This window comes from Gigantopelta aegis, chromosome 6 (genome assembly GCF_016097555.1).
Source record: "Gigantopelta aegis isolate Gae_Host chromosome 6, Gae_host_genome, whole genome shotgun sequence".
Lineage (NCBI taxonomy): Eukaryota > Metazoa > Mollusca > Gastropoda > Neomphalida > Peltospiridae > Gigantopelta > Gigantopelta aegis.
In genome coordinates, this window is record NC_054704.1 from 52,631,198 (window position 1) to 52,655,764 (window position 24,567).

The 24,567-nt window shown below is 36.1% G+C and overlaps 1 protein-coding gene across 1 annotated transcript; it reads right to left on the minus strand.

Annotated features, from left to right (window-relative positions):
• Positions 1-5,371: 5,371 nt before the first annotated feature.
• Positions 5,372-24,332, minus strand: LOC121374613. Its single transcript, XM_041501719.1, has 4 exons — positions 23,871-24,332; positions 14,453-15,237; positions 14,240-14,272; positions 5,372-5,477 (listed from the first exon to the last, which is right to left on the minus strand). Exons 1-4 carry the CDS (start codon positions 24,330-24,332, stop codon positions 5,372-5,374), a joined length of 1,386 nt encoding a protein of 461 aa, XP_041357653.1.
• Between the last annotated feature and the right edge of the window lie 235 nt (positions 24,333-24,567).

Below are 24,567 nucleotides of genomic sequence, written 5' to 3' on the forward strand. Positions count from 1 at the left end.
TCCATGATTTTCAGATTTGCTATAGATCGTCCAATATAATATCATTGAACGTAAGTTGCAGCTTTGTTTGAATAAACTTCATCAATGGGCAACTGACAATGGCTTTGGGTCCACAGTTGTTTTGGGACACGAATCCGATTCCAGTTGTGGAGGATACTAAATTTCTGGGGGTTATTTTTGACAGGAAGTTATCTTTTGTGCCCCATCTTAAATATGTTCAGAAGAAGGGCCTAAAAGCTCTTGAGCTTGTATGTTGATGCACAGGAACCTTGTTTGGGTGCTAGACGTGCAAAGCTTTCTCTGCAGTATGCCACCAAGATTAAATAATTACCAAAACATCCTACATATAATGCGGTGTTTGATAACAAATATATGAAGGCCAAATGCTATTATACATTTGGTCTTCGCATTATCTGTTTTTGTCGATTTTCAACATTGATTTAACCGACACTTTGGAAACTCCTTCATGTTTTGTTTTACCACCTTGGTGTATTACACCACCTAAAATTGTGTTTGCTCTCCTGCAGCTGAAGAATGATTGTACAGATGCTGTTATATACAAACGATTTTTCATGGAAATTCAAGACAGGTACCGTGATTACATTCCTGTTTATACAGACGGATCACGGGATGGGAATTCTGTGGTTTGTGCTACACTTTTCCCATCAGACACAATACTTTCCATGATACTACCTGACTCGGCATCAATCTTTAGTGCTGAATTTGTGGCAGTCATTAAAGCCTTAGAAGAAATCAAGGATTCGACTGCATGCAAATTTATTATTTTTACTGACTCACTTTTGTGTGTCCAAACTTTACGCAGTATGAAGCTGGACCATCCCTTAATTGGGATGGTGATGCGAAAGTGTGTCTATTTATCCATTGCCAATAGAGACATTGTATATTGTTGGCATCAGACGTAATGAAAAGTGAGATTCTGCTGCCAAGTCTGCTCTGCTTTGGATTTGACTTACGTTGGGGTTGGTGTGCCATATACTGATTGTAAACATAGTATTAACCAATTTATCTTTTTGGCTTGGCAAAATGATCGGGACAGTGCGGTTGCGAACAAGCTTCATGCTATTCTGCTATCATGGTGTCGTTAAACATCTAATCTAATTGTCGAAACGGAAAACAGCCCAGCAAGTTCTCCAACGGTTTTCATATTTAGTCGATGGTTGTACCCGCTACTTAAATTCGTTGGACAACTGGCATACATTTGTTGTAGAACTAGAATCATTTGCAATATAACACAAAGGCTTTGAACGCATTAACATGTTTTATTTAATTAAATGAATTCATAAATCGTAATACCTAATTATAACATACATGTAGTACGTATAGAATTTGTTAAAGGGACATTCCTGAGTTTGCTGCATTGTAAGATGTTTCCGACTAATAAAATATTTCTACGATTAAACTTACATATTAAATATATTTTTTTGTTTAGAATATTAGTGTCTGTATATTCAATGTGTTTCTGGTCATCTTAATATTTGTAAGAAGCCCAAACTGGATTTTGTCTTCAAATAATTTCGTACGTAAGAAAAAACCGGTTTTAGGAAATAAAATGAAATTTAACCTAATACAAATATTAGAACGATTAGAAACACTTTTAATATACAGCCACTAATATTTTATTCAGAAAACATATTTGATATGTAATTACAGTCGTCAAAAAATCTCTGTTAGCCCATAACATCTTCAAAATTGCAGCAAACTCAGGAATGTCCCTTTAAGCGAGTTTGTTATTGTAACGTTATGGCGTATTGCGATGAGATTCAGCTCCGACTGCCTACTAGTGTATCTTTCGGTGACACCGGATGGACTGACACTCACAGCAGGTAGGTAACAGGATCGTATCGAAGACAATTCTTCTGTTAAGTGGTCGGTTTTCGCAGTAAGCCCACAAACTCACACGTCTGTATGTAGTGATGCAGCGGTTTTCAAACTCGCCGTAGTAATGGGTATTCTTGCAATTCTTGCAAAATTGATTCCTGTAGGGGTGAAACAATAATAATAATAAAATCTACATGTAAATAATTTCTCTCTCTCTCTCTCTCTCTCTCTCTCTCTCTCTCTCTCTCTCTCTCTCTCTCTCTCTCTCTCTCTCGCATTTATTATAGTTTGACACCCACTAGTCGATGTATTTTTCGTGCTGGGGTGTCGTTAAACATTCATTCTCTCTCCCTCCCCTCTCAATGTATATTTAGTTAGGCAGATACTAAGTGTGAATGTATATATATATATATATATGTATATGTATGTATGTATGTATGTACGTACTTACGTACGTTATATTACGTAATGAAAATATCTGTATTCTTATTGATCAAAACCCAGTCACATGACCTTCCGTAAATATAGAATATCAGGTTATTACGTTTTGATATCGTGGTTATTTGGCGAGGTTTAGATAACGGTGTAATAGGCGAGCTTCGTTTTACCTGTTCCATGTCACGTAGCATACACATTGTAAAAACAAAACGGTTCACAACCACTTTATTAATGCCTGGAAAAGCTGGAAACTTACTTGCATCTGACGAAGGTCATCAGTCCTTGTTGGGCGAGCGCCCAACACTGTCCCCTGTTCGCCGGAATGGCACTGAAGTAGCTGCGAAGGGACAATTGCGTCTTAGTACATGCGCTTATAACTTTCCTAGCCTGGAGTACAGAATGAGAAATATGAAATGGTAATAATCCTCAATAGCATTATTGTTAGCATCGCAGGTCCAGCATCATTATAACGTCAACCATGGATACACAGCTCACTGCTGTGGGATTATCATACCGATTTTATTTACTAAGTAGCAACCATGAAGTTAATGGCCGCAACTCTAAACGCGTTTTATCATTTTAACAAAAACGCAACTCCGAATACCTACATGTAGATTCTGACTGTACGAACATTAACGACTCAATTAATCGTCAGACATCGATAGTGTTCGTTAACTAGGATGATAAGTGGATTACTGTACCTTTGATTCAAATCAAAAGTGGTAAAATTAGTTTCCCAAATATAGGAGTTGTAACCCTTTATCAGCCATTAACACTATTTATAAGTGTATCTTATTATATGTAACAGTTTAAAGATCCTAAAGTATTATATTATGTTGTTTTATTATTTTTATGTACACAAACAATGTTTTACCCTTGGCATGTGTTGTTCTAATTGTAAACAAGGGGCTGGCAATAAAATAATAACAGAAAAATAGTTTAAAGATCCGATTTATGGAAATAACATAAATATAAACCACCGTAAATAAAATAATTGATTTATTAAAGTAATTATGATTTACCGGGATTTTTATTCCAAGGGATTTAACTTTTGAAATTATCGCCACTATTATAAACAAGACTGACTGATGCCAAAAATAAAATAAATAAATGGCAAAACAGATTTAATGGGCATAAATCATTTTAAAGGGATATCCCCGAGTTTGCTGCATTGTAAGATGTTTCCGACTAATAAAATATTTCTACGATTAAACTTACATATTAAATATATATTTTTGTTTAGAATATCAGTGTCTGTGTATTCAATGTGTTTCTGGTCGTCTTAATGTTTGTAAGAAGCCCAAACTGGATTTTGTCTTCAAATAATTTTTTAGGAAATAAAATGAAATTTTAATATACAGCCACTAATATTTTATGCAGAAAAATATACTAGTATTCGATATTTAATTCCAATCGTTAAAAAGTCTCTTTTAGTCGATAACATCTTAAAAATTGCAGCAAACTCAGGAATGTCCCTTTAAGTCTAGATTTAACTAAATAGTTCTGGGCCACATGTTTTCAATGTTACAGTTGAAAACAAAAATTTAAATTTCATACATAAACATAACAGTTTGGTACATTTACAATTTGAAAATGAAATACATGTACTTAAGATATACATTAAATAAAGATAATGCAATTTGTTCATATATGAATATTTAGAATTTACATTTATTTACCTATAATTACCAAATTAATTTTCACCGACAGAACATAATGAGTCCGTAGTAACGTCTCTTGCTCTAGTTGGTTTGTTAATCTCATAACAAAACAGCTTCAAAGCGTGAATTGATACGTTAGTTAACAATGTTTATCTTCAGTTTTAAAAATTAAAATGCTAACAATTTTTGGCAGGAACAACATATGTACTGTGGCCAGTATTAATGATGGTTAATTAGTTTTAAAGCTAATGTCCGCTATTAAACAATAATAAAAACAGCTCTTTCAATGCTTTCTGCATATTAAAATACTCTACATAAAATAGTTGTTTACCTACCGTGGGTTTCTGCCAGAGGGTACGGAAGGTAAAATTACATGTATGTACCCGAAAATCTTACAAATTAATGCATACATTTTGTTTTAATTTTTAGATAGATTATATTAAGAGAATTGCTGTCTAAAATTTGTAAAATGACATAAAATGCGATATCCAATAACAAAATCCATTTCAAATCCATAACCAATATGGGCACCTTTTAATATAATTATTCAGTTTTTATTACGTACACTCAAATTATTTCCTGGCAGAAAACCTGCTACCTTTGGCAGGGGTTGAAACAATTAGTCACCTAATTTTCTCCATAAAATTAATCACTTTTTGCACCAGAAATTTTAAAGTAAAAATTAAAATAGTTACCACTGGGAATAAGCATCATATATTATTTTGTTTTACCTGTAATATTTTTTTGACCAGGACTTCCCTCTTCCTCCATGAATGATTAAATACAAATAACACTGCATATATTGTAATTATTTTTGTTCCCCACTAATATATAATAACAAATGTGTTTTAAGTGGATATGTGGTGCAAACTACCTGAAACAGTTGGTTCGAAATCATGATTACACAGTTCCATCGATAAAAGGATCTGGCTCCTAGCCTCAGCCTCTACATATTATTGACATTTGTACAGACCTATAGGAACGATATTTGGTGTGTGTGTGTGTGTGTGTGTGTGTGTGTGTGTGTGTTGGGGCGGGGTACAGTCTTTAGTGAGGGATACAAGCTAGATTTTCATCTTTTTCATATAGAGTAGGGAAAAGTTACAACATACTATTTCGACCTCAAGTGAGAAGTGAGGGAGGAATAACAAGTCTCTAGACCCCCCCCCCCCCCCCCGCCCGTTTCTACATACCGAATGTATTGTATATTAATGAATACAAAGACTACATAATGATATCGTTGAATTGTGACCTCTTTTCTGGCAGATATGCATACATACTACCTAACTTAACACGAAGATGGCTACCTTACCCATGACAATATGCATGGACCGTAACTGGAAATAATTGAACAAAAAAGAATATATACATAATAAATAAATAAATTAGCACTCCCACCACCCAAACCTGAATGTGAATTCACTTATAGTAACTCACATGGGATCGACTGTTGGCACTGTCGGAGCGGTGGGGTCCGGTCGCATACGACTCAAGCAGTTTGCCAAGTTAAAGATATTTGCACATGGATTTGCTGAAGCGCTGGCAAAAACAAAATACAAAATAATAAAAAGAATAGCGCCACCATATCCAACGGATATCTAAAAGTCAGACACAGGTGGAGGCCGGCACAAGAGACAAGAATGAATGAATGAATGAATGTTTAATGACACCCCAGCACGAAAAATACATCAGCTATTGGGTGTCAGACTATGGTAAATGCAAAAACATTAAATGATGATCAACATCAATATAAACATTCAACAGTTAAATTAAAACACAATGTAAAGAACTGTGCACAAAATACAAATATCACAGACAGATACAATTAAAATTTAGAATAAAAGTCAGTATCATGTAAAAATTGTAAAACAAATTCTGGATGGAATCGAAATGAATGAATGAATGTTTAACGACACCCCAGCACGAAAAATACATCGGCTGTTGGGTGTCAAACTATGGTAATGCAAACAAATAAAGGGATGATCAACATCAATACAAGAATTCAAGATTTAAATAAAAACAGTGTAAAGAACTGCAAAAATACAAATATCACAGATAGATACTGACGTTTACTCAAACTTTCAATTGCATCTCGAAGACAACAAGGGGATTTGTGCTGTATTGGCCATTCTCAAAGAGAATGTTACACCCCTGCACCACAGTGAGGTTACAGCACGCGCAGGGGAATGATTCCATCACATTTCTCTGACTAAATATATCTTTCCGAGTTTCTTTAAAATGCTTACACTCCACCAAAATGTGGCGCACCGTCAGAAGACACTGACAGTACTCACACTGAGGTGGAGGATCAGTCTTCAAGATAAATGAATGGGTCAAGTATGTATGACCGATGCGAGCACGACACAAGACTATTGTATCCTTCCTGCACTGTATAGGAGGACTGCCACTCTCCCAAGACTGGCTTGATAGAATGAAGCTTGTTCGCAATCGCACCGTCCCAGTCATGTTACCAAGTCGCAAAAGATAAATTCGTTGATATTATGTTTAAAATCAGTATACGGCACACCAACCCTGGCATGAGGCAAATCCAAAGTAGGCGTGGCAGCTGAATCTGCATTTTCATTACCACTGATGCCAACATGGCTGGGCACCCAACAAAATACAATAACTCTATTGGCAATGGATAAAAAGACACTTTCGTATCACCATCCCAATTAAGGGATGATCCAGCTTCATATTGCGTAAAGCTTGGAGACACGAATGTGAGTCGGCAAAAATAATAAATTTGGATGCAATTGAATCCCAATCTGATTAAAATTAGCTCTATTGGGTCTACCAGTAGATCTAACAGCATTGCGTGGACTCCCATGTCCAGTTGACATTTCATCTATAAATAACAAATTAAATATCGACCAATTACACTTCGCCTTTTATAGCGTTACTCGAGAGCATACAAATTCTAAAAATATCGGGGGAGACTATTTATACAATAGGCGAACTTGTTGATCTATTTCAACACAGGGGGAAAAGTGCAGTAATAAACTCTGGATTGTATACTAGTATAAAAAGATTTTATGGCTATACCATCACGGTTTTGTTCTTTTTCGTCTTGAAACTAATTTTATATCAAATTTTATATTGCAGTTAGTTTCCAGTATACTTCGTAATTCACCCGAATCATTTCGTATTCACTCGGCATAATCCCGAATGTTTTCACATTCTTTTCAAATCACTGGCATGATTTTGCAAGTAAGGCTTTGATTGGTCGAATGAAAGATCAACTGGACATGAGCTGCAACGGGCTGCTGTTAGATCCACATGTAATAGTGGAGCTAATTTTAATTAGATTGATCGAATCCTTGATTTCTTCTAAGGCTTTAATGACTGCCCAAACTTCAGCACTAAAGATCGATGCCGAGTCAGGAAAGGATTGCGTCTGATGGAATAACTGCAGCCCAAGCTACAGAATTCCCACCTCGTGATCCATCTGTATAAACAGGAATGTAATCACGGTACTTGTCTTTAATTTCTATGAAAAATTACTTATATACAACAGCATCTGTACGATCTTTCTTCAGAAAGAAAGAAAAAAAATGTTTTATTTAACGACGCACTCAACACATTTTATTTACGGTTATATGGCGTGAGACATATGGTTAAGGACCACATAGATTTTGAGAGGAAACCCGCTGTCGCCACTACATGGGCTACTCTTTCCGATTAGAAGCAAGGGATCTTTTATTTGCGCTTCCTACAGGCAGGATAGCACAAACCATGGCCTTTGTTGAACCAGTTATGGATCACTGGTCGGTGCAAGTGGTTTACACCTACCCACTGAACCTTGCGGAGCACTCACTCAGTGTTTGGAGTCGGTATCTGGATTAAAAATCCCATGCCTCGACTGGGATCCGAACCCAGTACCTACCAGCCTGTAGACCGATGGCCTAACCACGACGCCACCGAGGCCGGTGATCTTTCTTCAGATGCGCAATATCAAACACAATTTTAGGTAGTGTAATAAACCAAAGTGGTAAAACAAAATATTAGGTAAAGAAGACACGACAGACTGCAACAACGTTTCTCTTTAGTTTTATTAGAATTACCCAGGATGGACCCGGCGTTCTGTAAAAGGTTTGTCAACCTAAAATCATATCTACATATATCTAGGATCACATTCTAAGTGGATAACCTTGTCAACAAGCTACTGGAAACGTGAAGGACCCTGTTAGATAGGGTGTGCAGACAGAAGGTCAACGGAGTGTGTGTGTGAGAGTGAGAGTGAGAGAGAGAGAGAGAGAGAGAGAGAGAGAGAGAGAGAGAGAGAGAGAGAGAGAGAGAGAGAGAGAGAGAGAGAGAGAGAGAGAGAGAGAGAGAGAGAGAGAGAGACAGACAGACAGACAGACAGACAGAGAGAGAGAGACAGAGAGAGAGACAGAGAGAGAGAGAGAGAGAGAGTGTGAGTGAGTGAGTGAGTGAGTGTGTTTATGTATGTATTAGGGTTGCGAAAATCGAGTTCCTTGCTCATTACTAAATTTGGAATAAATATAGAATGTTTCAGTTGGTTGTATGGCTGATTAGCCATTTTGATAAAATAATCGAGTTACTGGTATTTAAAAACAAAATATCATCACCCATATTCTGTTGTTGAGAAAATCATATACACATTTAGTGCTGTCAAATGTATGCAAAGTGTTTTGATTGATCAAATGAAAGGCTATATAATACTAAGTTTCTGGGGTTGTTTTTTTCACAAATTATGTATAATCTGAAAGTTGACATTTTGACCTGGGTACCATTTTGATATTTGACATTTTTTTCCAATGACATTTTGACCGTTGACATTTTGTCCTACATCCGTTAAATATGATGCCCATGTGTGAAATTTACGTAGCGTTTTCTACTTGCCTATAGTCAGTCTCTGATTTTTTTTATTGATTTTTTTCTAAAGAACCCAATGGTGCTGACGGATTTTTGATAAGGTGTGTCCAACATAATACCTTGGACCCCTCAATGTTTTGCTTTGCTGGAGGTCAACATAAAAACTTACCCCTTATATATGTAAAGGTTGTTGATTTTGGATATGTCTTGCATCGATTTATATCAATTCAAGGATGGCCAATACAATAAAATAACTTTTAAAATCCAAAATGGCCGCCATTATGATCAATATTCAAAATGGATGCCAAATTAGTGAAATGTTCACCAAATATATTTGGAATTCCTTTAATGTTTTTATCTTGTATATATATTGCCACAGCTTTGTAGCAAATTGATAGTCGGAATATTTGATCTCAGTCAAATCTTACTAAAACTGGGGGAATGGGATCACTTTCGTTTTCACAAATGATACTAACAAACAACCCAAAACAAGACTCTTTCTTGATTACTTGTTGTCTGGTCTTTTACATATCGACAGTACATCTATATCACAACAGATGCCCAGTATAGATATTTGTTTTCAAATACATGCAGTCCAGATACATACGTCTCTGACCTTCGTTAATTCCACAAATAAGCTGATCCAAGGTTTGCACTGCTTATTATCTAAGTTTCGTCGAGTCATGCAGGCACATGTCTCACAGTTGATTATATTGATGTGTACATACTGGTACTTATACTTGTTATTGCTGTCAACTGCAGGGACTATCAACATTGAAAAGAGGGATAATATACCACAATGTCTAGGCATTGACGGTACACCTTATTAATGCCTACCAGGTTTCCATGTGGCAACTAGTGGAGACTATACCCACCTATTATTAGGGATTTTCATGATGCAGAAAAGTCATGACCGAACATTCTTACTGACTAGTTGGGGTCAATGTATACATGCGGATACGGTGATATGGTATACAACTGACCCAAAAGGAAAAAAAAAAGAAACACATGGGCAAAGTCGGTACATCATGCTATTTCCTTACAAAGGGAGAAAGATGCAATTCACACTTATGAAACACTTGACTCCAGACAAACATTTACTGATATATACAATTCTGCGCATGCATCTTGTCACACACCCCTCGGTGGCGTCGTAGTTAGGCCATCGGTTTACAGGCTGGTAGGTACTGGGTTCGGATCCCAGTCGAGGCATGGGATTTTTAATCCAAATACCGACTTCAAACCCTGAGTGAGTGCTCCGCAAGGCTCAATGGGTAGGTGTAAACCACTTGCACCAACCAGTGATCCATAACTGGTTCAACAAAGGCCATGGTTTGTGCTATCCTGCCTGTGGGAAGCGCAAATAAAAGATCCCTTGCTGCTAATCGGAAAGAGTAGCCCATGTAGTGGCGACAGCGGGTTTCCTCACAAAATCTGTGTGGTCCTTAACCATGTGTCTGACGCCATATAACCGTAAATAAAATGTGTTGAGTGCGTCGTTAAAACATTTCTTTCTTTCTTTGCATATATATATACTGTTAGTCTATAGTCCTTGCCACAGGGAACACCATTTTCGTGCTATGGTATTTACTACAATTTATTTACTTCTGGGTCGATTGCGGGGGGGGGGGGAGGGAATTTCCAAAACACTTTTACTTTTCTTGTTACGTCAAATCAAACTAATACTATTGAAAAAACAATGTTCATGGAGGCCGGGAAGGACTATAGGTGATCATTTTATTTTTGTATTATCCATGTTTAGTAATTTTTTTAAGCTTCGTTGTGTATTTTCAGTTAACTGATACAATACTGTGACAATAAATATAAAAAATGATATTAACGAGATTTAAAATGGATTTGGTGAAACCATTAGAAAATTACTCTATTTTCGAGGCCATTTTGAATTTTGAGCAGTATGGCGGCCATCTTGGATTTTAAACATTATTTGATTGAATTGGCCATCCTTGAGTTGATATACTTTGATACAAAAAGTCACCGAATCGACCAACATTTATATATATAACTTTTGGTGTTGAGCCCCCAGCAAACATTTGCTGTGCGTGTGTGTGTGTGTGTGTGTGTGTGTGCGGAGGGGGTTCCGAGTGGTCATATTGGAAACATTTTTTTTCTCAAATAGGTGAGCACCATCGGATTTCTTGGAAAAAGTCAATTTGGAATGAATTTCAAAGATAAAGTGAACATTTTCCAAAAAGATGACAAATCCGAGACCGACTACTGAGCAAATGAAAAACACTGGGCGAATTTCGCAGAGGGCCATCATATTTAACAGCGACGTACACATTTCGCGAGGTTGTCCACCAGAGCAGAACCTTATTACATTATTGATGGTAAAGCTATCTTACTATTCCATTGTTGTAAATACTGGTCGTTTTGTCTTAATTTTCCTTGATTAAGAAGTATTTTTATGGATGAATAGTTCAATGGCATCCAAACATTTGTCATAGCTAGCTGGCTAAATGTATCTTCGACCATTTTTATCAATTTATAACTATATTAATTAAGAGAAGAGTCGTATAACATTAATTCATGCAGTAAAAACGATGATTTTGTTTGTTTACCAGATACGATACGGGCCCAAAAACGTATAATTGTATATTGAATAATTAGTTTAAGAGGTCTTCTTCCTAGTTCTGCATATAACTTGAATAGTGGGATGCCTTTTGTAACTGGTAGAAAGTGTCTTAAGAATTTTATATGAATAGTTCCAATGATATCGATGTTTTCGTAACCCATATTTCTTATCCGTATAAGAGTTCAATCGAGTCAACTAGGTTTAATTTGCATTCTACTGGAAAGTTTTTTTCTTTAGATTTAGATAGACCAAAGTACATTGCTTTTGTTGGCTTTGAATTAGCTTCTCTTTTTTTTGGCTTACATTTATTTAGTTTTAAAAGTAAGACCTAGGTATTTACATTCTTTTACATTTTCAAGCACATGATTTCCAAGTGTCAAAACGTTCTTGTAGTCATTACTGGTGCTATTCAAAATTATAATTTTAGTTTTATGTACATTTACTTTGAGTTTATATTTATTGCAATATTGCGAAAAGACATTTAGGGATTGCTGTAGTCAGAGGCGTTTGATGCGAGAACCGCAGTATCGTCAGCATATAATAAACATAAAAAGAAAAGATCTGTTTCAGGAAGGAAGGTAATGTTTTATTTAACGACGCACTCAACACATTTTATTTACGGTCATATGGCGTCAGACATATGGTTAAAGACCACACATATATTGAGGGAGTTAATCCGCCGTCGCCACTTCATGGGCTACTCTTTTCGATTAGCAGCAAGGGATCTTTTAAATGCTCCACCCCACAGACAGGCTTGCACATACCACCACATTTGATGTACCAGTCGTGGTTTTATCTGTATCCAGAGATACCCCAGTACAATTTTGGCGTTTTAAGTAATTACCTAGGTTGTGATCCTAGGTATATGTAGATATGATTTTAGGTGGCAAACCTTTTACAGCACGCCAGGTCCGTTTTTCCATTTTGCCCCCCTGGGTGATATCCAGAAGAGTGTGTAAAGTTGTTCACATCTTTTTTATATAAATGTAGTCATAATGAAAACAGACGGTTCTCAAAGACCCACAAATATAATAAACTCAGTACCAGTTATTAACACGTTTGTCTCTCGAGAAATAATTAAATTATGTCACTCAGGACATAAATGTGATAATAACTGGTAACTCGTTTATTATTCCCTGTCTCTCTATATAGCTCAAATATTGTTAAAATAGCAACAGACTCAAAACTGTAAGTAAACAAAATGCGACGCGAAAATCTAAATAAAAGTGTATCTACTTCTGTTTACTTAAAAATGTGGACAATATATCAACCGTCTTGCTCCTATACCTCAAACATGTTTATACATGAGGGAATCATTTTCGTTTTCTACCCATTTCCCTCTTATTTTGTCCTTTGGTTCATTATCCGTCAGTACTGCCATGCAGTAAACAAAACGTACATATAAAATGAATGAATGAATGTTTAACGACACCCCAGCACGAAAAATATATATTGGGTGTCTCGTACATATAGATACAATTTCATTTACCTTTTGGCGTCGTATTTTATTACTTACAATTTTGAATATTTTCAATGAATATGGCACATATGATATCCATCTAGTAAAGGGCATAAATATTAAAATTACAATCCTGATACGTTTTAGTCAATTCCATATTGAGTAGGGTTATCGTGTTTTTTAAAAATATACTCTTAAAAAAAAGTAGGGGAACTCTAATAAGAATTTACAATTGCCAAATTTAGGTACAGTAGCTGTGGGGAATGGTTATATGGTAATAGTGAATTAATTGGGGAAACTTTACAACCGGTAGTTCAGTATTACAGTAGCTTTTATGAACACCAAAGATCTTGAAGGACGATTGGGGTCAGAAGTGAAATTTGAAAGTTGACGGGTTTTTTTTTATCACAAATTCAAACAATGAAAAAAAAAGAAAAAGAAGTGTTTTATTTAACGACGCACTCAACACATTTTATTTACGGTTATATGGCGTCAGACATATGGTTCAGGACCACACAGGTTTTGAGAGGAAACCCGCTGTCGCCACTACATGGGCTACTCTTCCGATAGGCAGCAAGGGATCTTTTATTTGCGCTTCCCACAGGCAGGATAGCACAAACCATGGCCTTTGTTGAACCAGTTATGGATCACTGGTCGGTGCAAGTGGTTTACACCTACCCATTGAGCCTTGCGGAGCACTCACTCAGGGTTTGGAGTCGGTATCTGGATTAAAAATCCCATGCCTCGACTGGGATCCGAACCCAGTACCTACCAGCCTGTAGACCGATGGCCTGCCACGACGCCGGTCAAACAATGAAAATAACTAAAAACAACACAGTAACAACTGTATGATCAACAGAATGAAAAAGATTGACAGAAATAATGTTCCACAGTGTCTAATGGGCCTTCCTGGAAATTGTTAAAATCGAGAATGACACCCCAAGCACGTGTACGGGGCAACTGCGTGATGCATGTGCAAACTATGGAATGTGTTTTGGTGTGTTGATAAACAGACCTGAACGTTCTTTACTAGGATGTCTGTGGTCAAAACTTATAACATTAATATTTCAGGTTCCCCTACTTTTTTTAAAGAGTATATATTAAATGCTGAACAACTGCTAAAAATAGACGGATCCCAACATAAAATGCAGAATCTGATATCATTCGTTATTAACATTGACGTCACAGATCATCATAACGGTATCTACGTTACTCCAGATCCATTACACAGTACACAGCTCAGGATCAAGGCATTAGATTACCTCAACGATTTTACTAGTGCTAATGGTGATTTCAGTCCTTAACACACACACACACACACACACACACACACATTATACCTTGGTTGGATATAAGCACGAACATTAAATGAAATGGGATAGACTGATTAATTAAAATATTATAACTCACATGCCGCCCTGTATCTCTTGGTTTATTTGAACTCTGGAAAAGAAAAGACACGACGTGTTCTAGAACAGACAAAAAGAAAGAAAATATAGAAAAGACAGGCCACCAGACGGCTAAAAAGGCAGTCAGGTGAATAGGCGGACACAGAAAGAAACCCAACAACCATACTAGACAAAAGCCACTGTTACTAACTGCTTAATGTAAACGTATATTCACCTTGGATACCCGTCTGCAAGGTCGCTCCATCTGTAAATGTCATCATAAAATGTCTGGTTCGGACAAATGCGATAACCACCGCTTCCATAACCATTTTTAAAGTAACCGCCATTCTTGTTGTAACCATTGTCACCACCATAATTGTCATAACCACTGCCTCCATCATAATTTAGGTAACCGACGTTTCCGCCATATCTTGGGGTAGCACTGTTTCCACCACGTGTAGGGTAACCACTGCCTCTAACATGCGTAGAATACTCATTAGCTCTACCATAAGTGGAGTAAACATTGCGTCCACCATGACTAGGATAACCGACATTTTCATCCTGACTTGAATAAACATCATTTTGACCATGTGTAGGGTAGCCCCTGCCTCTAATGTGTGTAGAATAACCATTGGCTGTACCGTGCGTAGGGTAAACACTGCGTCCACCACCAATATTGTTGTAACCACTACTACTACCATGATTGGAGAAGCCCTTGTTGACACCATAGGGACTGTTTTTACCACTTCTAAGATATGGACTCCGTTTATAGTTGTAACCACCTCGTTTACCGCCATAGCCTACAGGACTGCGATTGCTGGGTACCCCGTGTCTGTTGTAGACAACGTTACTTCCTCTGCTGTAACCATCGATCCTTGGAATGCCACCGCGATTGCCAAAGGAAAACGCAGAGTGTGAATACTTCTTCGGCTTGCCCCATGCCAAATTCGTCGTTCCATTGGACGTGTTAGCCACAACCATGAGTGCTAGAAGCACCATGCAGCAGACAGAGAACGAATGCTACAAAACAAAGTAATGTCTTAAAGGTGCTATATCATAGTTGCATGTGAACATCTGTGATCAAGATTCTCCAATAAAATTATTTTGTTATAATAATTTATGGGCATATAGTTGAAGGTGGAGTCTTTAAATTTTAAAGTAGAATTTAATTTTAAAAATTGTATTTGCAATAGCGGTCATTATGCAACTTTGAGATAGCACCTTTAATACCGGTAAAATAGATCACACACTCAGAATGGTTCTTGATATTTTGCTCAAAAGTTACTTAGAAATGTCTACAAATATTTTTTTAAGAGGGATATGGGTAAACCGTCATTAGAGATGGCGCATCACATATTGCAACAGTGAATTTGACACATGTCGATCAAGATTTGTTAGTCTGTTCCAATAAAGTGCACAAATCACCTGTTTACTAATATATTTCTTTTAATTTCAAGAGTACATCAATGAGAGCCCAAAACAATTAAATGCTAAATTAGGTAGAGTAACATTAAATATATATTTCCAACACCATTTTTTTTAGTAATTTTATTAAAGGGACATTCCTGAGTTTCTGATTAATAAAACTTTCCTACGATTAAACTTACATATTAAATATGTTTTCTTGTTTAGAATATCAGTGTCTGTATATTCAATGTGTTTCTGGTCGTCTTGGTATTTTTAAGAAGCCCAAACTGGATTTTGTCTTCAAATAATTTCGTACGTACGACAAAAACAATATTTCAAGAAATAAAATGTAATTTAACGTAGTACAAATATTAGAACCATCAGAAACACATTTAATGTACAGCCACTAATATTTTATGCAGAAAAATATATTTGATATGTAATTACAATCGTTAAATGTCTCTGTTAGTCGATAACATCTTAAAAATTGCAGCAAACTCAGGAATGTCCCTTTAAATCCTGAAAATTAAATGCACATATTTTGCTTTTTCTGAGTTGCTATTGGATTTTGTCATTTCTGTCAAATGAAAAAGGAAATGAATAATTTATCATTTAATATATAACTATTTATTTCACATATTACGCAACCGCTTTTCTCGTTTATTTTGTATTTATAAACATGTACTTCATACTTTATTAACGTTCTTACTATGTAGTTATTTCAGTCATTATTAAGAAACAAAACTCAATGTTAGATCGAGTGTTAGTCAGTAGACAGCTCATAGCTACCGACGTGTTATCAATGATTGAACATCGATCAGATTAGATATAGTTTCTACAATGTATTTGTATTGCATATATCTTATTTTTATTAATATATTTGAAAACAATTGGTGTATCTTTGTTCTTTGAAAACAAATTCTGTGTCATTACACATTTAACGCTCACACGGAGGCGTGTCAAAATTCTAACGTGAAACATTTTGTTCTGGGCCTAAATCTATGACTAAACAACAATTGTTATTACTACTTACAGTGCAACTAATATAGTTTGATGTACACATATTTCATTCTTGTTTTGTCCTTAAATTTATCATCTTCCATAATGATGAAATTTTCTTCATGAAATAGAATGAATGAATGTTTAACGACACCCCAGCACGAAAAATGCATCAGCTATTGGGTGTCAAACTATGGTAAAATGCAATAACAATGTGATGATCAACATCAATATAAAAATTCAACAGTTAAATTAAAACAGTGTAAAGAACTCATGAAATAGATGTCAAACATATGTAAAGCAACGATAGGTATAATTGCTAACTAAACACACATTTTATTTTTGCCAAAAAATATACATTTTGTAAGCATACATACATATTTATATATAAAATAATATAATGTGCACACTGCGGGGAATGGTATGTAACATCGGGTTACAATCAATAAAATTCTATAGTAAATGGGTATTGCATGCATAGCAATAATATACAGTATAATAAGATATGTCATGTGTCAATGTTGTCTGTTCTATGCGTGGTAGCAGTGTTCAATTACTTACACAATTTAATTAGCTGTTTTGAATTGTCGCTGGACAGTATTTGCGTTAATTTAAATGTTGATGGTTTATTGTAATAAAAAGGTTTAACATATTTATCTCTTATGTTACTGAAGAAAGGACACACTAGAACAAAGTGATATTCGTCTTCTACTACATTCATATTGCACAGACGAAAAATTATATTATTCCTGTCAATATTGTGGTATCTGTCCGTTTCTATAAAGAGATTATGGGCAGATTTAATCTATATTTACTCAAAATATGTTTGTATTTCAAGGCAATAGGTTTCTGAAGATAAGGTTGTAAGCAATAATTATTAACAAAGAATTTGTATAACAGACATTTTGTTGAATTGTTGAATACAGCATACATAGATTGTATAAATTGATCGGTCATTCTCTGTTTGAATAGTGATATAAATGTATTGCGATTTTCTACATTTTGATTATACCATATAAGACCAAAACCATTAGTGAGAAGCAGGTCTCTTATTTGACTAACCCAGTTAACAGAACGTGGTTTTCTTATGCACTCGTCATATAGGGTGTTATAACACTCTTTCAAAATACAGTTATCTGTATTCAACAAATTTATCCAATATTTAACCATACGGATGTTCCTACTTATGTACAAAGGTGATCTACCTAATTCAAAATAGATCATCATGTTAGTAGTGCTCCTTTTCACGCCTAAAATACGTTTACAGAATTGTAAATGTAGGATCTCGTGACTATTTGCTTTGTTAAAACCCCAAACTTCACAGCCATAATTTAAAATACTGCTAACATATGTATCAAACCGTGATGGTAATGTTTCTGCATTTAAGAAATAGTTACTAGTTTTACCAAATAGAGCAGCCATAGTTTTTTTTTACCTTGGTTGCATATTACCTTCTGAGCGGTATTAAATTTTCCATTATAATGAAGACAGACCCCAAGATAGTTCAAACTGTCAACAATTTCCAAATCGGTTTCGTGATATGTCCACCTTTCTTCAGGTTTCACATTTCCACCTTTTCTGAATACTACAATTATACATTTATTAATATTTACTTTTAAATTGGTATTTGAATATATATACAATGTGTCTAACATATTCTGCAATTCAGACGCACTTTCGGAGAACAATACTGTATTATCGGCATACATCAGTAGACAGAGATGAAGCATATTGAACTGGTATAGTCAGTCGGTGGAATTTAACAGTTCCGTTTCTAGATCGTTAACAAATAAAGAAAACAAGAATGGCGAAAGAGCTTCTCCCTGAATTAGACCGGATTTGTACCAGAAGGATTCAGATATGTTTCCCTGATATTTCACACATGATTTTATCTGACCATACATTGATTTTACAACATTTACAAGCTTGCTATTTAATCCTAATTTATAATTTTTTAGCCACAATGCCTTATGCTATGCCAATGCCTGTATCAAATGCTTTACTAAAGTCAACGAAAGCACAATAGTCTTTTCTTACTGCCAAGCAGAGCAAAAATAGCGTCAACTGTGCTAAAACCGGGCTTAAACCCAAACTGTGCATCAGATATAATATTGTAGGTTGAACTCACATTCAGTGATCTATTGTTTAAAATTGTTGTGACTCATGAGAGTGATACCTCTATAATTATTTACACCGTTTGTATCACCCATTTTAAACACAGGAATAATTGTATCATTGCACCAATTTTCTGGAAAGATGCCAGAGTTTAAAATAACTTTTAAAAAGTTTACATAGTATATATAGGTAGCATTATATGTAGCCGCAGATGTAAATTTAAGACGTTTTTGTTTTGTTGTTTAAATGGGCCCCTGATCTCTGGAAAACAATAGTTTGTTTGAACACTCACTATGTATAACTAGTTCATATATCGGGTCTAAAGCTATATATTTTAGTGACTATTTACACCAAAATGAATGAATGAATGAATGTTTAACGACACCCCAGCACAAACAATATATCGGCTATTGGGTGTCAAACTATTGTAATGGGTGAAACTATTTACACCAGTACACTTACAACTCCAACTTTTATTATACTTTTAAGTATGCATTTTTTTTTTTTTTTTTTTGGTGTTCTGACATCTTGGAAACACAATTTAATAATAAATGAAAAAACTATAAAATAATATATAAAAAATAATAATTGTAGACACGATTATAATTACTAAAATCAAGCTAACCTTTGTATGTTATATTTCTTCAGATTTACACGTTTAGTTGAATATCCTTGTCTGCATATTTTGTTCATACGTCAGTTGTTTTTTAACTTGCCAGTAGAGGCTTCTGACATTAATATCTTACTCAGATTCTCGCATTTTTAATCTGGTGCTTGAAGCAAATGAGAACCCCCTGCGTATGTTACAATGTACACGTCAAAATACATTTGTCAGTCGTACAATGCACACATTTTTGTTTTTAACGTAAAATAGCCAATAAGGATAAAAACAATTTGGAGCAAATATATATTCTTCTAGAAAATTAAAATTTAAGTAATATTTATGTAAATATATATATATATATATATATATATATATATATATATATATATATATATATATATATATTTAAAAAAATGCAAAACACCGTATTCGAACAACATGTTAAACATTGATGCAATACCGTGCACAACGTCATAATAATTCCCTTGTGAAAACACAGATATGAAAAAAGCACACAAATCGCACGCGGAATCGCGTTAGTGGAATGAATGAATGAATGAATGTTTAACGACACCCCAGCACGAAAAATACATCGGCTATTGGGTGTCAAACTATGGTAAAATGAAACAACAGTGTGATGAGCATCATCAATATAAAAATTCAACAGTTGAATAAAAACACAGTGTAAAGGACCGTGTAAAAATGCAAATATCACAGATATATATATATAATTAAAATTTTGAATAAAATTCAGTATCACGTAAAAATTGTAAAATAAGTTCTGGATGGAATCGAAAGGATTCCATCACAGTTCCTAGTCCAAATATATCTTTTCGAATTGCTTTCAGATGGGTACACTCCACCAAAATGTGTCCCACAGTCAAAAGACACTGACAGTGCTCACACTGAAGTGGAGGATCTTTCTTTAAGATAAATGAATGGGTTAAATATGTATGCCCGATGCGGGAACGACACAAGACTATTTCATCCTTCCTGCACTATCTATAGGAGGACTGCCACTCTCCCAAGACTGGCTTGATAGAATGAAGCTTGTTCGCAACCTCACCGTCCCAATCACGTTGCCAAATCGAAAAGATAAATTTGTTAATACCATATTTAAAATCAGTATACGGTACACCAACCCTGGCATGAGGCAAATCCAAAGCAGACTTGGCAGCTAAATCTGCCTTTTCATTACCCCTGATGCCAACATGGCTGGGTACCCAACAAAATGCAATGTCTTTATTAGCAATAGATAAAAAGACACACTTTCGTATCACCATCCCAATTAAGGGATGGTCCAGCTTCATATTACGTAAAGCTTGGAGACACGAAAGTGAGTCAGTAAAAATAATAAATTTGGATGCACTAGAATCTTTTATTTCTTCTAAGGCTTTAATGACTGCCCAAACTTCAGCACTAAAGATCGATGCTGAATCAGGCAGTCGCATGGAAAGTATTGTGTCTGATGGAAAAACTGTAGCACAAGCCACAGAATTCCCATCCCGTGATCCATCTGTATACACAGGAATGTAATCACGGTACTTGTCCTGAATTTCCATGAAAAACTGTTTGTACACAACAGCATCTGTACGATCTTTCTTTAGATGCGAAAGATAAAACACAATTTCAGGTGGAGTAATACACCAAGGTGGTAAAACAAAATATGAAGGAGTTTCCAAAGTGTCAGTTAAATCAATGTTGGAAAGCAACAAAAAACGCTTAATGCGAAGACCAAATGTACGAATAGCATTTAGCCTTGCATCAAACAACTTCATATATTTGTTGTCAAACGCCGCATCATGTGTTGGATGTGTTGGTAACGATTTAATCTTGGCAGCATACTGCAGAGAAAGCTTGGCACGTCTAGCACCCAAACAAGGTTCGTGTGCATCAACGTACAGGCTCTCTACAGGAGATGTTCTAAATGCACCAAGACAACGCCTAAGTCCCTGATTGTGTATAGGATCTAGCATCTGCAAGTAAGACTTGCGTGCCGACCCATACACAATGCATCCATAATCTAGTTTTGATCTGACTAAAGATCTATACAGACGGAGCATAACCTTTCGGTCTGCTCCCCATTCTGTATTACCAATAACTTTTAAAATATTAAGAGCTTTTAAGCCCTTCTTTTTTTACATATTTAAGATGGGGCACAAAAGATAGTTTCCTGTCAAATATCACCCCCAGAAATTTAGTCTCCTCAATAACTGGAATTGGGTTTTTGTCCAAAAACAACTGTGGATCTAAGTGGAGACCTCTTTTCTGGCAGATATGCATACAAACCGTTTTTGCCTTTGAGAATCTAAAGCCATTGTCAGTTACCCATTGATGAAGTTTATTCAAACAAAGCTGCAACTTACGTTCAATGATACTCATATTGGACGATCTGTAACAAATCTGAAAATCATCGACATATAACGAGCAATCCACACCAGGTGTTAAACACTGGGAGATGCTGTTAATTTTCACAGAAAATAAAGTTACAGACAGGATACTACCTTGAGGCACACCCATCTCCTGTGGGTGAATGTCGGACAATGTCGACTCCACCCGAACTTTAAAAGATCTATCTTTTACAAATTGTGAAATAAAAACTGGAAGTCGACCTCTCAGGCCCATGCCATGGAGGTCGTTTAAAATCCCATACTTCCACGTGGTATCATAAACTTTCTCCAAATCAAAAAACACTGAAACCAAGTGCTGATTATGGATGAAAGCTTCCCTACAAAACGTTTCAAATCTAACAAGATGATCAAGCGTGCTACGTCTAGATCTGAAGCCACATTGCATGTTAGTAAGCAATTTGTGGGATTCAAGATACCAGACAAGTCTACGATTGATCAGTCGTTCCATGGATTTAAAAATGCAACTTGTCAAAGCGATAGGGCGATAACTAGTAGGATTGGTTGGATCCTTACCAGGCTTGGGAATAGGAATAATAATAGCTTTCCTCCAATCAGAAAGAAAGTCTCCAGAAATCCAGATGTTATTAAAAGTATTCAACAGAACCATCAAAGATGATTCAGGTAAATGTTTCAATAACTGATAATGAATTTCATCCGGTCCTACTGAAGTATCATGGGCTCGACGAAGAGCATCCTGCAATTCCTCCATAGAGAAATGCCTATTGTATACTTCAGCATTTTCGGATGAAAAATTAATGGACTGCTTTTCAGCTTTAGTTCGGACAGATGTAAAAGCATCTGTACTGAAAGCAGAAGATGAATTATGAGAAACGTTATCTGCCAATGCATTGGCAATGTCACGATGAGACGTGACATCCGTGTCATTGACAGACAAATGATGAACTGTATTACTGGATTCTTTACCTTTGATTTTACGGATCCTATTCCAGACAGATTTTACTGATGTTTGTGAATTCAACTTTCTTACTCTGTCTAATCTCTCTGCGAGCCTTAGCCCTAGCAATACGAAATGCATCCAGGTTGTCTGCTGTAGGTTCACGTTTGAACCGCCCAAGCAACCTGTTTCGCTCTTTGAATGCATCTTTGCACGTATCATTAAACGATGGGTTTATTGAAACGCTTTGGCACTGCCGAAGTCTTAGGAATAGTTTCATCTGCAATGTCCTTCAAGATGGAAGTGAACAAATACATGGGATCATCAGCATCAGTAATGGCAAATTGTTGCAGATGAGTGCTGCACAGATGCTGAAACTGACCCCAATTTGCCTTCGCCAACTTCCATCTTTGAACCCTTTCAAGTGATGGTGGTCCATCATTCTCCAAAATAATGGGAAAGTGGTCACTACCACAAAGGTCTGAACCAACTTTCCAGGAAAAATGAAGAAAAAGTGATGGACTACAAAGAGTTAAATCTATGGAAGTGAAAGATCCACTTGCAGAATGAAAATATGTACGACTTTTATCATTGAATAAAAGTAAGTCGTTTTTGAGAATTAAGTCTTCAAAGTGTTTTCCTCTAATATTAACATCCTCGCATCCCCACAAAGTGTGGTGACCATTAAAATCTCCCATAATAATAAAGGGAGTAGGGAGCTGATCAAGAAGACCTTGAAGATCCCTAGGATTAAAATTAAAATGATTACGAGGTGGCAAGTAAACTGAGCACAGAGTAACAGTTTTATGAGCCGTGACTTTGACAGCCACAGCTTGTAAATTGGTATTTAATGTTACTGAACTCTGAGGAATGTTTTCATTAACAATAATGGAAACACCCCCAGATGCTCTATTTTCAGTTTCTTGAAACTTATGATAGAGGTTAAATCCTCTCATGGTAATATGATCAGTGTCCTTCAAGAAAGTTTCTTGAAGACACACTGCAAGAGGATTATGTTTTTGAATTAAAAAACTTAATTCATCAAAACTGGGCCTAAACCCACGGCAGTTCCACTGAATGACTGAATTAGTCATTTAGGGGAAGTACAGGAGTTATCTTTGGCTTATGAGATCTCTGTGGGTGTGGACGGTCATCTCTCACTATATCCATCTGATCATCCACATCAGCCAAAGCTTCAAATGGATTGTTGGTCGAAACCAACTTTTTTTTCCGCTTTCTTTAGTCGTCCTGAAGAAGAATCCTTAATCTGCTTTTTAGTGTCTTTTCTTGACGGAGGCTTACTGGGACCTGGCTCCCCAGACGATGAGCCTCTTGGTGGATTCCTAGAATCCAAAGACACTTGAGAAGATGTTGAAACTTGTTTAATAGCAGCTTTTGTATTTTGTTTAGTAACTTTTTCAATAACAGAAATCTTCTTAAATTTATCCTCACCATTAGGCCATGTAAGGTCAGTCTGAACGGCTACACTGGTTGTAGATACCTTCACAGCAGCGGCATACGATTTACCAGCTGCTGGGGGTGTCGATGCTTCCACAACCTTTCTAGCCTCTGTGAAAGAGAGGTGTTTTTCCACTTTCACATGTTGTACCTCTTTTTCCACTTTCCACCTTGGGCACTCTCGCGAGTACGCAAAGTGTTTCCCTTTACAGTTGGTACATGCCATATCATTTTGACATGCCTTGCTGTCATGGTCAAATTGGCCACAACGAGCACATGTCAATCTGTTACGGCATGTATTTTGTCCATGTCCAAATCTTTGGCATTTGAAACATCGTAAAGGGTTGGGAATATACGGCACAGCAGGTATATTTAAATAACCTGCTTTGACAGAATTTGGAAGCGTCGGCAAATTAAATGTGAGGATTAAGGTGTTCGTCGAAACCAGTTCATTGTTCCGA